At 35.1% G+C, this 14,229-nt stretch overlaps 2 protein-coding genes across 3 annotated transcripts; both read right to left on the minus strand.

Moving 5' to 3' along the window:
• Positions 1-402: 402 nt before the first annotated feature.
• On the minus strand, positions 403-9,052 carry LOC100798983 (DNA repair protein recA homolog 3, mitochondrial). The gene is made up of 8 exons (XM_003534877.5): positions 8,586-9,052; positions 8,392-8,449; positions 7,827-8,044; positions 6,960-7,047; positions 3,886-4,058; positions 3,141-3,287; positions 2,311-2,445; positions 403-1,654 (listed from the first exon to the last, which is right to left on the minus strand). Exons 1-8 carry the CDS (start codon positions 8,655-8,657, stop codon positions 1,247-1,249), a joined length of 1,299 nt encoding a protein of 432 aa, XP_003534925.1. The 5' UTR covers positions 8,658-9,052; the 3' UTR covers positions 403-1,246.
• A 1,607-nt stretch (positions 9,053-10,659) lies between these two features.
• On the minus strand, positions 10,660-14,229 carry LOC100783783 (nucleosome assembly protein 1;3). Of its 2 annotated transcripts, XM_003533713.5 has the most exons (12): positions 14,038-14,217; positions 13,904-13,947; positions 13,616-13,711; positions 13,018-13,110; positions 12,691-12,769; positions 12,550-12,611; positions 12,223-12,407; positions 11,923-12,100; positions 11,796-11,839; positions 11,332-11,524; positions 11,185-11,199; positions 10,660-11,003 (listed from the first exon to the last, which is right to left on the minus strand). In XM_003533713.5, the coding sequence occupies exons 1-12, from the start codon at positions 14,081-14,083 to the stop codon at positions 10,944-10,946; spliced, it is 1,095 nt and encodes a 364-aa protein (XP_003533761.1). In that variant the 5' UTR covers positions 14,084-14,217; the 3' UTR covers positions 10,660-10,943. The 2 variants fall into 2 exon arrangements, with proteins under 2 accessions (XP_003533761.1, XP_003533760.1); XM_003533712.5 differs by lacking the exon at positions 11,185-11,199 and having other exon boundaries at positions 14,038-14,229.

A 14,229-nucleotide genomic window follows, 5' to 3' on the forward strand; every position in this document is an offset into this window, starting at 1 on the left:
AAGTCAACCAATTTATCAATACACGATAAATTCTGACTATATAACTATATAAAGCTGTTTTGCATCGTTAGTATATAAACATTAAATTTAATTTTTAATTATCCAAGTTTCATACAGAAATGTTTACCTCATTATCTCACGTTAATTAAATTTGCTAGATTGGACTAAATTCTTTTTATGCTTAACTGATGCACACAAACACACATGACGCACTCTAGGCTTTTCAAAATGCGCAGTTGATTATGCAATCACTTCGACTTTCAAAAGTGAAAGTGATTTGTTACATTAACAAATTGATTTTTCAGCACAGTAGATATATGATGAACTAATTGCCGGGTGCCATAATCAAATCAGTTTTGTTAAAGCTAGTAATTAAGATAAAAATAGTAAAACACGGTAAAATTGCATGAGTAATAAATATTACATTTTTAATGAAAATATTTTTCAAACATTACTTATTGAAAAGAATGTTTGCGTAAACTGTTTGAGAAACAGTCAGCAAAAACTTGTCAAGTTCTACTCATTATTTGATAGTTCTCATACGTAGCTTCTCTTTTCTATCTGACTGCAGGCAAACTCATCCATTCCCTTCAATCAACTTCATCACACATTCATGCAACCAACAAATCAGAAACATTGGATAAAAGATCAAACAGCTCAAATATCAAACATGTGTTTTAAACGTGATTGATTTCTCATTCTACAGCAGCAGATTCGGGCCAAAAAAGGCAAAAACAATAAGTAGCTAGTATTAGCTTCTGCATCATTTTGTAATTTGACGTGAATTTCAGATCAGTTGACTTGTATCCAAACACAGCATAAGTCTAATTTAATGATACAAGATGATCTGAGATCTTCATCTAATAATTTTGACCAGCTGGAAGGGTAAATGCATGCAAAATCTTACAGCAAGGAATACATATACACACAGACCATTATATAAAGTGAAGCTTAATATCCTTCTAGGGCCCTTGATTCCTATCATTAGATAGTCTTTTCCTCCCAGTCACAAAACTTGGACGCCCCATGTGACTCGTGGCTCGCATAAAATGACCAAAAATTTCAATTTACAAAGGCAATGTGCCTTGTGCTTGCAAGGAGGAAAAGTGTTCAAAACTAGGAAGCATGAGGCATCCGTGCTTTTACCTTTTCGAGACACCTTCATCTGTGAGGGCCCTTTGAGTAGGGTACATTTTTTGAAGCAGGGAGATTAGAAGCACCCCATATTTTGAGGTTATTTGCAAATTTATGCTTCCGCAGCAACAGGGGCAGGAGCAGGAGCGGCAGCTTCATCGGTGGAATCAAGCGATACCATTTCTTCCATTAGTTCCATAACATCTCCAATCATCTCCTGCTCCTCTGGCTCCAGTTCTGGCTCAGCATCAAGAATCTTCTCCCTGAGCTTTGTTGCTAATTCTTGTACTCCATCGCTCTCAGCCAGGAATCTCTTTAGAGCATCCTTGCCATGGAAATTCCTGCCATTATATTCAAAAAACGAACCACTCTTCTTTATGATTTTGTATTTTACGCTCAACTCTATGATCTCTGCTTCTCTACTTATACCCTTGCCAAACTCAATCTCAAACTGTGCAGTTTTAAATGGAGGGGCATGCTTGTTCTTCACAACCTTGACAAGAACCTGACTTCCTAAAGTCTGCATAATAAAATGCCATAAAGGATAAGTACTCGTACCATAAATTAGACCTTAATATGTTCAAAGCAATATTAAGACCCACAGCTGTAAAATATTGCACAAGCAGAGACCACATACAAAAGATTAAGTGCCTGTTTGCATAAGCTTATCCAAAATCATTTTTGAGAGAAGAAAATAAGAAAAAATGAAATGAATTTCTCCACAAGCTTTAATTAGCTAATGCGTAAGTTAAAAATCATCTTTTTGAAAAGCTATATGAGAAAGCTTCTACAAATTAGCTTATGCATAAGCTAATTTTAGCTTATGAAGAAACTCATTTCATTTTTTTTCTTATTTTCTTCTCCTAAAAGTATTTCTGGAGAAGTTTATCCGATGTCCAAACAGGCCCTTTAAGTGTAAGAAAAAACAGTCTATCCTAGATAGCTAGTGAAGAGCACTAGTTTGAGGGTCAGCATTAGAACAATCTTGCATCCAACAATCAAATAATAAAGATCCTTCGGTCTAACTGTTGTTAGAGTACTTGTATAATTATAAAGGTATGATACATTGGGAAGAGAAGAGAAGAGAAGAGTTCACATATATACTCAAGCTTATTTGAGCAGGCATGGCAATAGTAATGCAGGATGCAAAGAGAAGAATTTAAAGATGATTTGTACCTCTTCACCCTTCTTGACAAACCCAATTCTTTTGATATTTAGACGCACAGAAGCATAAAACTTCAGTGCATTACCACCACAAGTAACTTCAGTGGGCCCACCATATCCCCCAAAAGTAGATATCTTTGACCTCACCTGGAGAAGCATACAAAAGAATTCCCATAATTAAAGGAGAAACATTTCTCATGTCTCAACTAATTTAAAAAAAAAATACTAGTATCGAAAAGAAAAGATGCACATTCTTACACAAGATACAAACCATAGTAAAATATAATAACTTCTGTCAAGAACATTCCCTAGGATCAAACAACTATCTCAATCAAGCACAATCATGTAGACCTCACAGAGCAAGCTCAACTCTCTAAAAATTTACAAATTTGGTTAACTAGCAATTGGAAACGGGCACACCAATACATCAGTCCAAATAGATCAGTATAACATGACTCAATTTATTAGTAAACAGAGTGAAAATGTAGCTTGGCAAAATGACATTAAATAGGAAAAAAACACCAGCAAAACAAAACTAGAAACACCATAACAATCTGGTTTATAAAACATTCAAATTATAACAGCAAACTCGTACTATAGAACCTAAAAGCACATTGGCTGTCAGACACTAACCAAGCCCAACCTTAATCACTAAATGGAAAGTGAACTACTCCGGTTCAGAAAATATAGTCACGGACCGAGATGGAATTAGTACACATCAGACTAGCCCAACCCAAACATAAATTTGTTATGCATGCTAAATTGCTCAATTTAAATAAATAAATATTCACAAATTGTCATAGGAAAACATGATGATAGAGAAATGAAACTGTAGCTGATACCTGGTTTATAAAAATCAATATACACTGTGAAAGTGACAAGGAGTGGCACAATTTCCGAAGAGCCTGGCTCATCAACCTAGCCTGCATTGCCATGTGAGCATCACCCATCTCACCATCAAGCTCGCCTTTAGGAACAAGAGCAGCTACCTATAAATGGAAACATAGCAAAAAGTTGAAGACACTATCGCAACTTATGTAAGTTCAGAACATCAACCCAGTGAAACAAGATATCAATGAAATCATCTTCAATTCCAGACCATATCAAAGCTAAAAAATTATATATATATATATATATATATATATATATATATATATATATATATATATATATATATATATATAATGTGAGTATAATACTCACATAGTCAGATATATATGGTAAAATATTTTAACAAGTTCTAAATTAGACTGTGTCTATGCTAAAACATGTGTCATTTCCAGAACAGTATCCACATCACATGTTTCAGGCTCCCAAGAAACTGCAGCCAAACACATTATTTGCTGCACAATACAGGCAAAACAAAGATCTCCAAGTGCATAACTTACATTAAAATTATTTCATTATATACAATTATGCATACATACTGACACATGACAAAAGTCATTCAATATTTACTTTTTTAAGTAATTTAAAGCATTTAATAGGGTGTATTAATGCTTTCACACCAGGTGCACATGGAGAGACAATCAACAATCACACACATAAGTATTAATAAAAACAAAACATGCGCAGTTCCATACTTACACTATCAACAACAATTGCATCAACTGAACCACTCCGGATTAAGGTATCAACAAGGCTAAGTGCTTGTTCGCCACAATCCGGTTGTGAGAGAAGCAAGTTCTTAGTATCTACGCCAATTGACTCTGCAAGTGTCTTATCAAGTGCATGTTCAGCATCAACAAAGGCACAGTAGCCTGCATGATACAAACAAATTAATTAACAGATATACTATTTACAAGTTAAACAGTACCAAAAATATACAACCTTCTTGTTATCATTAAACTTATGGGAACATAAGCCCAAATTTAACATAGCCCCCAAAGATAACTTTTCTGTAAGATTTAAATTATACAAACAAACTCTTCTTTCTTTATTAAAAAGTATGACAAGTGGGGAGGATAGGACACAACGCTGTTTATCCAACTGAAAATCTGGAAGTGCCTACAAATTATTGGTATAGGATAAGCCTCTAACTTATGAGAGTTTTTTAATTGTAAAATCCTATTAAGACTTTTCAGAGAATAGAATGCCAAGCTCTCTTAAGTTTATAGTTGCTTACTGTTGGAAAATAGGTCATGATGTACCTATAGTAGTATCTTACTATTTATTTTTATCTGTTGTCATGAGTGAGGCAAGAGCCCAAGCTTTTGACGGACTATACCAAGCTCTAGGAACCAGGGACGGAGAAAGATCTATATATAGGCTTGCTAAGGGTAGAGAGAGGAAGACTAGAGATTTGGATCAAGTAAAGTGTGTTAAGGATGAAGAAGGCAAAGTCTTAGTGCATGAAAAAGAAATCAAGGAAAGGTGGAAGGCATATTTCCACAACTTATTTAATGATGGATATGGATATGACTCTAGCAGTCTAGACACAAGAGAAGAGGACCGGAACTATAAGTACTATCGTCGGATTCAGAAACAGGAAGTAAAGGAAGCGTTGAAAAGAATGAGTAATGGTAAGGCGGTGGGGCCAGACAACATACCTATTGAAGTGTGGAAAACTCTTGGAGATAGAGGTCTTGAGTGGCTCACCGAACTCTTTAACGAAATTATGAGGTCAAAACGCATGCCGGAGGAATGGGGGAGAAGCACGTTAGTGCCAATTTATAAGAACAAGGGGGATATACAAAATTGTGCAAATTATAGGGGAATCAAGCTCATGAGTCATACCATGAAATTATGGGAAAGAGTGATCGAACGGAGATTAAGAAAGGAGACTCAAGTTACTGAGAATCAATTTGGTTTCATGCCGGGAAGGTCGACCATGGAAGCGATTTATTTATTACGGCGGGTGATGGAGCAATATCGCATGGCCCAACAAGACTTGCACTTGATTTTTATTGACTTGGAGAAAGCGTATGATAGAGTGCCTAGAGAGATTTTGTGGAAAGCTCTAGAGAAGAAAGGGGTTAGGGTTGCATATATTCGAGCTATCCAAGATATGTATGATAGGGTATCGACTAGTGTTAAGACACAGGGTGGAGAGTCAAACGATTTTTCCATCACAATTGGTTTACATCAAGGGTCAACCCTTAGCCCCTACCTTTTTACCTTAATTCTGGATGTCCTCACGGAACAAATCCAAGAGATAGCGCCGAGATGCATGCTTTTTGCAGATGACATAGTCCTCCTTGGAGAGTCGAGGGAGGAGTTGAATGAGAGGTTGGAAACTTGGAGACGAGCTCTAGAAATACATGGCTTTCGCCTAAGCAGAAGCAAATCGAAGTATATGGAATGTAAGTTCAACAAAAGAAGGAGGGTTTCTAACTCAGAGGTGAAAATAGGAGACCATATTATCCCTCAAGTCACACGGTTTAAATATCTTGGGTCTGTAATACAGGATGATGGGGAAATTGAAGGGGATGTGAATCATCGCATTCAAGCAGGATGGATGAAATGGAGAAAAGCATCGGGGGTGTTATGTGATGCAAAGGTACCGATCAAGCTAAAGGGAAAGTTTTATCGGACTGCGGTAAGACCGACGATTTTGTACGGAACAGAATGTTGGGCGGTCAAGAGCCAACATGAGAATAAAGTAGGTGTAGCGGAGATGAAGATGTTGCGGTGGATGTGTGGTAAGACTCGACAGGATAAAATTAGAAACGAAGCTATTAGAGAGAGGGTTGGAATAGCGCCTATTGTAGAGAAGATGGTGGAAAATAGACTTAGGTAGTTTGGGCATGTAGAGAGAAAACCGGTAGACTCTGTAGTGAGGAGAGTAGACCAGATGGAGAGAAGACAAACAATTCGAGGCAGAGGAAGATCCAAAAAGACTATAAGAGAGGTTATCAAAAAGGATCTCGAAATTAATGGTTTGGATAGAAGTATGATATTTGATAGAACATTATGGCGGAAGTTGATCCATGTAGCCGACCCCACCTAGTGGGATAAGGCGTTGTTGTTGTTGTTGTTGTTGTTGTTGTTTACCTGCTCTGTTTAGAGCTTTGTATCTTTTGTACTTACCTCTCTTCAGCTTACTGAGTAAGCTAAGTTTTCTAATATAATAGAGCCCAAGTGTGGAGAACACACTTAAAGGATTTCCATTCAATCCTCTCCGGCTATATTCAAGTCTTACAAAGAATTTAATGACGGAACTTCTGAAAAAATGAAGGTAAATAAATTTATTTTAACTTGTGCAAAAAATTTGATTCATTATAGCTGCTTAATTCATTTTATTTTATCTCCTATCACTGTTTGTAGAAAAGTTCATCAAAATTGGTTCATTGAAGCAGGGATTGATAAAATAAGAACACCCTTGCATGGATTAAAACACAAAATTTCCACTTCCAAACAAAAAGCATTCATCCAAAGAGTGTTTTAGAAAATGATTTAGACATTTTTAAAAAATTATAAAATTAAAAACAAAAAACATCCATCCAAAGTATTACTTCAGCCACACAAAAGAGAATGGGAAAATTATTAAAATAATTCTGACAGCCTACAAATGATCACTACATTACTGTTGTGGTCATATTTACAAAAGACAAGTTGAAATTGTAGATGTAAATTGTAAAGTGTAAATCTAATACAACCAAAAGCAATAGACATTTCAATTATCTTCAAAAAAAATTAAAAAAAATGCATATTAAGATAACCTCCTTGCTTTTGTGCTTCTGCAATCACATGCAAAGCAAGAGTTGTTTTCCCAGAAGCCTCTGGACCAAATATTTCCACAACACGCCCCTACAGACATCACAGTTAAGTTACATATAATGATCAGAATATAGCAGTAGCATAATGATATAATAGAAACCCCAGAAAAATTCCAGTCTGATTGTACTACTTGAATTAGGAAACGGAGCTGATACAGCTCTTATGGACAAGGAAAAACAGTAAACCAGAGCCTATAGCTCCTCCAGAGAGAAACTCTCATAACTGCCCAATACTATACCCCCAATGACTCCCTCCTTCTCTCACCATCTTCCTATATCCAATATTCTAACAGAATTCCCCCTAACGTGGTACCCACTGCCATGTCACAAACTAATTCTCCCTTGGGCTCAAATCCATCAACTGATCCAATTCCTCCCTATCAATCTGTGATCTGCAGGTCCTATCGTGACTGAACATATGATTGTTTATCTCATTGCTTTTTTCTCAATATACACACACTAAACTATTGAAACCACATCTCATAACCAGAAACATACTTTGCAAAGTAAACTATTGAAACCCAAACAACCTGTTAAGAACATTAACAAGAGATATTGGCCTTATAAACTGAAACATACACTGATATTTTCAAAGGAACAGATAAAGTTGTGTAATTGTAATAGGCAAATACACAAAAGAAATATGGAGGGAAAATTAACAAATTTAACCCAACGGCCTCACCCCAAATCAAAGGAAAATGAAAAGGCTTTTTGTCATCAGCAAGAGCACTTATTCAATATATTTATAAAAAAAAAAAAAAAGAGTTCAAAATGGTTCAGGTACAACAGAAGACAAAGACACACGGATACCTTTGGAAGACCTCCAACCCCAAGTGCTATATCCAGAGCAAAAGAACCAGTAGACACCACAGGTACATTTTTTGGTGCCACGGAACGACCAAGCCACATGATAGATCCCTTTCCATATGCAGAGGTGATCTGATCAATAGCTTGTTGTAATGCCAAATCTTTCTTAGACAAGTTCTCTTCACCTGAGTCACTTCCATCTGATTTAGACCTCCTTTTACCTTCAAGTGTATAAAAAATTAAAAACATTATCAACTTAAAATCAGCACAAACTCTTAAAATACCCAAAGAAAAAGTAATAATAAAAATCTTGCAGCATGAAAAAAGCAGCAACCCCTAAGCCAGTATATGTGCTTACTATGCTAAAATGCACAAAACTCATGCAATAATAAAAAATAAAAATAAAAAATGCACATTTTTATGTTCCTGTTTCGCCCACAGCAACAACTATCTACTAATTCCAACAGTCAACACAACAAAACGAATAAACATTGGTGGTTCCAACTTCCAAAACAGATAGTTATGTACGAAAATAAAAGTAAAAATGATACTTTGAAAAATCCCTTACGAGTTGAAAAGCTCAAAACTTGAGACGTGCCCAATACTCCTGGTTTAAAGCAAAAGCGCTGCAAGCAAAAGGGTACAAAAAAATCATCATCATCATTCATTCACGCATCAATCCAAAAAGAAAACATTTTTTATAAATAAATTAAAAAAAAATGTTCTTTAAAAAAGGAAAATATAAAACATGTAATGCATCACCGTTAGAAGGTCAGAGTGGAAGAGAGAACGTTTGAGGAGGGAAATGTTAGCGTTGCGAAGCAGACTCGCCATGGAATAGAAGGCACCAAAAGAGGAATAATTATTATTTTTTCAGAAATGAAGTGTGCAGTGTCAGTGAGTGAACTAGCTAATAATAGACTGGAATGTCTTTTTTTCTTCTTTGTTTTTTATTAATTTTATATCGGTGCAATGAATTAGGGTTTGCTTTCCCTCCATTTTCAATTTCCACTGTCATTGCCAATTTCCAAGGGGACAATTCTTTTTGTTTTTGAGGGAAAGGTTTCTGTGTTGTTACATCTTTGTTGGGTCTGGCCCATGAAATTTTTTTATAGGTCTGTTATGGGCTTTGCTAGGTGCACCAGGATTATTGCTTGTGCACCCAACATTAAAACAAAATTTCAAAAATATTCTTAAGTGTTTTTTATTTTTACGGATCACATAATCCGTATGACTCATATGAATCACATAATCCGTATGAGTTAACTCATAAGGATTACGTGATCCGTAAGTTTTTTTTAAAAAAAAATTAATAAATTATTTTTTTAATAGTAAATATTTTTTATTTATAAAAAAAGTATACAGATTAAATAATTCGTATGAGTTATATCAAAACTAATTGTCAAAAAATTTATTATTTAAATTTACATACACATTAAATATACATTAAAAAAACTTAGTGTTATATATAATAACATTATTCATTTTATAAGATAATTGGACCGTTAGTTTAATTGGTTAGAGTGTCGTGTTAATAACCTGAAAGTCACATGTTCGACTACGATTTTGTTGTACAAAATACATATGAAATCAGGTATAAATTATTTCAATATCAATATACTCCTTTTTCTATGTTCAAGGTTTTTAGTAGTAACTTGGGATTATCAATCCAAATTCAAGTTCTAGCTGACAATACAAATTCTATCTCATGCACCAAGCATCATATCAAAATATTAAGCCGATCAAATCATTATGAAAAACTCTTTTAACCGGAGTTAGGAAAGATACAATAACATAGATTAACTGTGAATATTCTTTACATGCATGATCGTTTATTTAATTCATTCTTTACTAATATGAGACTTTCTACAATCCTATCGTATAGAAGGCTATTGTATTTTGTACCTCCATTATTGTATCATGCACCTTTCATTATATTTTGAAATGTAAATTTGTATTTTAAAATGGACTTTTCAGGATATAATGGGAGGTGTCTAATGAAATAATGTGAATGCAAGATATAAATGCCAGTATGAAAAACTAAATAAAATCTCTATCTCATATGCAACATTTTTTTGCTGCCAAGAAACCAAGTTTTCATCTATTTGTTACCCCCATAGGGGTAGTAAGTCTATCCTTTTGCCCTTATCAAACCAATATAATTGAGCTAATGAACTTTATAGACTCTTATGGCACTAAGTCCAACTATTGTTCACTTCACTTGTAAACCAAAATAATTGAGCTAATGAACCTTCAATCAACTTTACATGGCACCTTTTGCAACGGTGGTCTTTATATGATGTGGAGGACTGTGATTTGGACTGCACTTGCCATAAAGGATATCAGGAATAATATGGTATCTGCACTTCAGTTCAATTCTTTGCATATTTGTGAACTAGACCAATTTTTTGGTGAGGTATGTCCTTACACCATAGTGCTAGGCTTCTAGTTAATGCTTCTTGAAGTTTCTAATGTTAGGTATGCTGAGAGGATGCCAAATGTTTAAATATCTTTTGTTCATTAATTACAAGGACTCGAGGAGCAACCTTGCTACAGTACATTTGCCTCACCTTATTACTTTAATTTTTACTCAAACATTACAGCCAGATCTCTAAAAGGGACCTCCTATGCTTCTATTGGAAAAAAAAATGTTTTTTTAAGGACTGGGAAAATGTTGCCCTACTTGCAAACCTAAAAACATATTTAACCTTAAATTTATCATTGAAATATGAAATTGAAGACCTGCAATTTCTTGGAATGGACAAAAAGTACTTCTTACCGCAATACTAATTCAAATTAACAAAATTGTGAATAAATAAATTAATAAGAAAAATAATAGTAACAAAGCACAACCTATGATATATTTTAAGTATCTGGAATGAAATTCCAACAGTAACAAATCACAGCATCCCTGACTATAATATAACCCCACATTCTCTCAAAATGGATGGGAAAAAGAAGAAATGGACTCTCAATAAATTCAGACTATAGGATCTAAGGAGGAAAATGAATCAAGGACCATGAAAAATTGCATGAAACTGAAACCCACTTTTCCATCAGGCGCACCATAGGACCTCAAAAACACCCATCAGCCACATGACACTCCGAAGAAATAAACAATTACTGCTGCTTGCACTCTGGAGGTCGCTCACCATCACCAGCCTGTGCCCTTCCACTCTTCTGAAAATTTATAACCCAAAATGGAAATCAGGAATGCAATGACCAGAGCAATGAAAAATAAAGAATGTAAAGTATACAACATCAAGCAAAACAAATTTATAACAGAAAACACATGACATATCTTGGGCAAAATCATGTGTCCATATAATTTCATTCAGATCACAAAATCAAAATATCTCACCTTAACAGCAGATGACTGCAGCAACATTCCAGAGGAAATTGACAACACAGTGCAGGTGAAAAACAAATGCATTAACTCACGTTCAAACCTCAAATAAAATAAAGAATAAACCAAGGTTTCAACACTCCATATCAATTAACAGTATACCTTCTTTTTAGTCTTACTGTCTTCCTCCTCTTCATCGCCGTCATCATCATCTTCGTCCTCATCCTCCTCTTCATCATCCTCATCGTCATCTCCATCCTCATCATCTTCCAGGTCTTCAAACTCGTCTCCCTCAACAGCCTCCCCAGTAAACCATGATACAGCATGAGGGATAATTTTGTCTCTTATTGTTGACCTACACAGGAATCAAGATTAACTAAGAACAGATTCAAGAATACAGGTGCAAGTAGCAACAACAGTTATGCTAAGAGCAAGCAACAACTTGGACAAGAAAAATTATGCTAAGAGCAAGCAACAACTTGGACAAGAAAAATTATGCTAAGAGCAAGCAACAACTTGGACAAGAAAAATTATGCTAAGAGCAAGCAACAGCTTGGACAAGAAAAATATAAGGTAGCTCATATATAAGGTAGCTCATACAAGCAAAAGGTAGCAATTAGGCATACCCAATGTCATAATCTTGTTCCATCTGATTCTGAAGTTCCTCAGCCTGTTGAAAAAATTAAGTTATTATAGCAATAGACAAAAGCTTCATATTTTTAGCCTTAGGTTTATTGGGACAGACTGTCATACCAAATCTTCATCAATGTCAACATCATCCTCAGGGACTTCTGGTGGTTTGAAAAAATTGAAGAAACTTTCACAGCTCTCGGTTTTGGTAATTGGTTTAGCATTCTTTGAACCCTTCTTAGGCTTTTTCTTCAAAACCTTCTGAGTCAAACATTTTCCCGGGTACCATTCAATTTCCGTCCTATTGAACAAAAAAAAGGCAGCAATCAAACCTTAATCAACATCGAGCCAGAACCTTTTGACATGATTGTGAACAAATGGAAACAGATTACATAATAGCATCAGGTAAAATGAACAGCATACCCAATGGCTTTCTCCAATATAGGTTCGTCCTCATCAATCATATGATATGTTTTTGTCAAGATGGTATTTGAAAAGTAAGGATTGGTATCAAAGAAGAACTCAAGCTTGAATCCTTTAGGATTTTCTATCCTGCTCCACTTGATATCTTTAAGAAACTTGAGAGCACCTTCATCACGCTCTGAAATCTAGTTAATAAAGAAGCAGTGAAAGGATCACTAAAAAAGTTTTTTTTTTTTTGGACCATCTAAAAATGGAACTTTGATGCAAAACTCATAAGTCAGAACATTCAGGGGGAAGAAGTTAACAGTTGGAACACCATTGACTAACCTCTTCAGCTAACACGTCATTATTTTTCATTGCATTGAGCCAAAAAGAAGGCACTCCTTTCTCTACACAAGTCACAAGCAAATTGCTATATCAGCAAATTGAAACAACACAAGAATAAGGTGCCATTTCTATACTCACTACCTTTATCCTCTTCTGATTCATCTGTTGTTTCATTTGCTGCCCCTTCCACTTCAATAACACCGTTTACGATTTCATAGCGCTGCATCCATTTATAATAAGTTCAGTGACAAAGCTATTAATAAAAAAAATCAAACAATCCAATACAAATCAAAATCAAGAATTTCAAAACTGATTTAAGGAACGTATGCTCAAATTGAATAACAGAAACAAAATGTCATCAAGTTTGGTATCCATGACAAGCAGATCATGCAACCGAATTATGCAACACATTAAAAGAAAACTTAAACATCATATGCAAGTCTCTACATTACAGAATCATCAGGATACCTTTGTGTACAATGGCTGATACAATTTTTGGTACTTGGCTTCAAGAGCTTCTTTCTCCTTCAAGAAGTCTGCCTCTATTTCATCATGTTTACCCTGTAATAAACAAATTCAGAAGCTCACATTATACAGTACCACATTCGCTCATCTTTGCAAGATAGCTAAATTAAAAAAAAATTATTAATAACAGAGAAGCTCGTGTCAAAACAATCAATGAAAAAGGTCTAACCATAGAGATCAAACTCCAATCAAAATCATAACTCAAAACAATTATTTTTCCCTCACAATTAAAAATAAATAATTACTCGGTACAAAAAAAAAGTCAAGAAAAATAAATGAAATAATGAAAAAAAAATTACATCATAGCAAAAAATGCTTCACCTCAGCCAAAGCTAAATTTCTGATTATACAAGAGTCCAAAAGAAATCAGAAACTCTAGAAACCAATTATCCCTAGCAAACGTGATCTTTTAAATGCACCAACATCATAATGAATTCAATGAACTATACAATAAACCGACAAAGGGATAAAGCATAAACAATCCACAATAGTAGGCATCAAAACTGAAAAAATTTACGAAATTGGAGGAATGAGGATATACCTGAATCTCTCTAAGAGATTCAACACGCTTCCTGACATTGGGGGATAGAGTCTCCAGAACATCAGAATGAGCCCCAGCCAGACTCTGAATCTTGCTCTGCGTACAAAATTCAAACACCCATAAATTATATACTAAAAATAAATAAATAAATTAACCAATTACCCAAACACCGAAACCCAACCATAAAACTTGTGTTCCAGCAACGCACACAAAAGAATCCAATCATTCTTCAAACTGACAGAAACAGAAAGAAAAAAGAAAATTTTCGTATTTCAGGGATTGAGATACCTTGAGAGCATTGACTAGGTCGGCGCGATTCTCTTCATTGAGGGCTACACAGAGGGAAATAAAAAAAGATGATTGAGAAAAAGGAAGAAAGGAAGAAAAAAAAGAATTAAGTGTGAGAGGAAGGAGATGCGAACCGGAAGTGAGATCTGTCACGGCGATGTTGTCGTTGTTGTTAGTCATTGAGAAGGATGTGAGAGGTAGAAAGGAATAAGGAGGGAGAGAGAGAGAGAGAGCCAAAACCCTAAAGAGAGAGAGAGAAGTGAAAATGGTAAGCAGGGTTTGACGATGGCGTCTATAATCCTTCTTCTCCTCTCCCTCCTTTTAAA

Source organism: Glycine max, chromosome 9 (genome assembly GCF_000004515.6).
Source record: "Glycine max cultivar Williams 82 chromosome 9, Glycine_max_v4.0, whole genome shotgun sequence".
NCBI classification, from domain to species: Eukaryota; Viridiplantae; Streptophyta; class Magnoliopsida; order Fabales; family Fabaceae; genus Glycine; species Glycine max.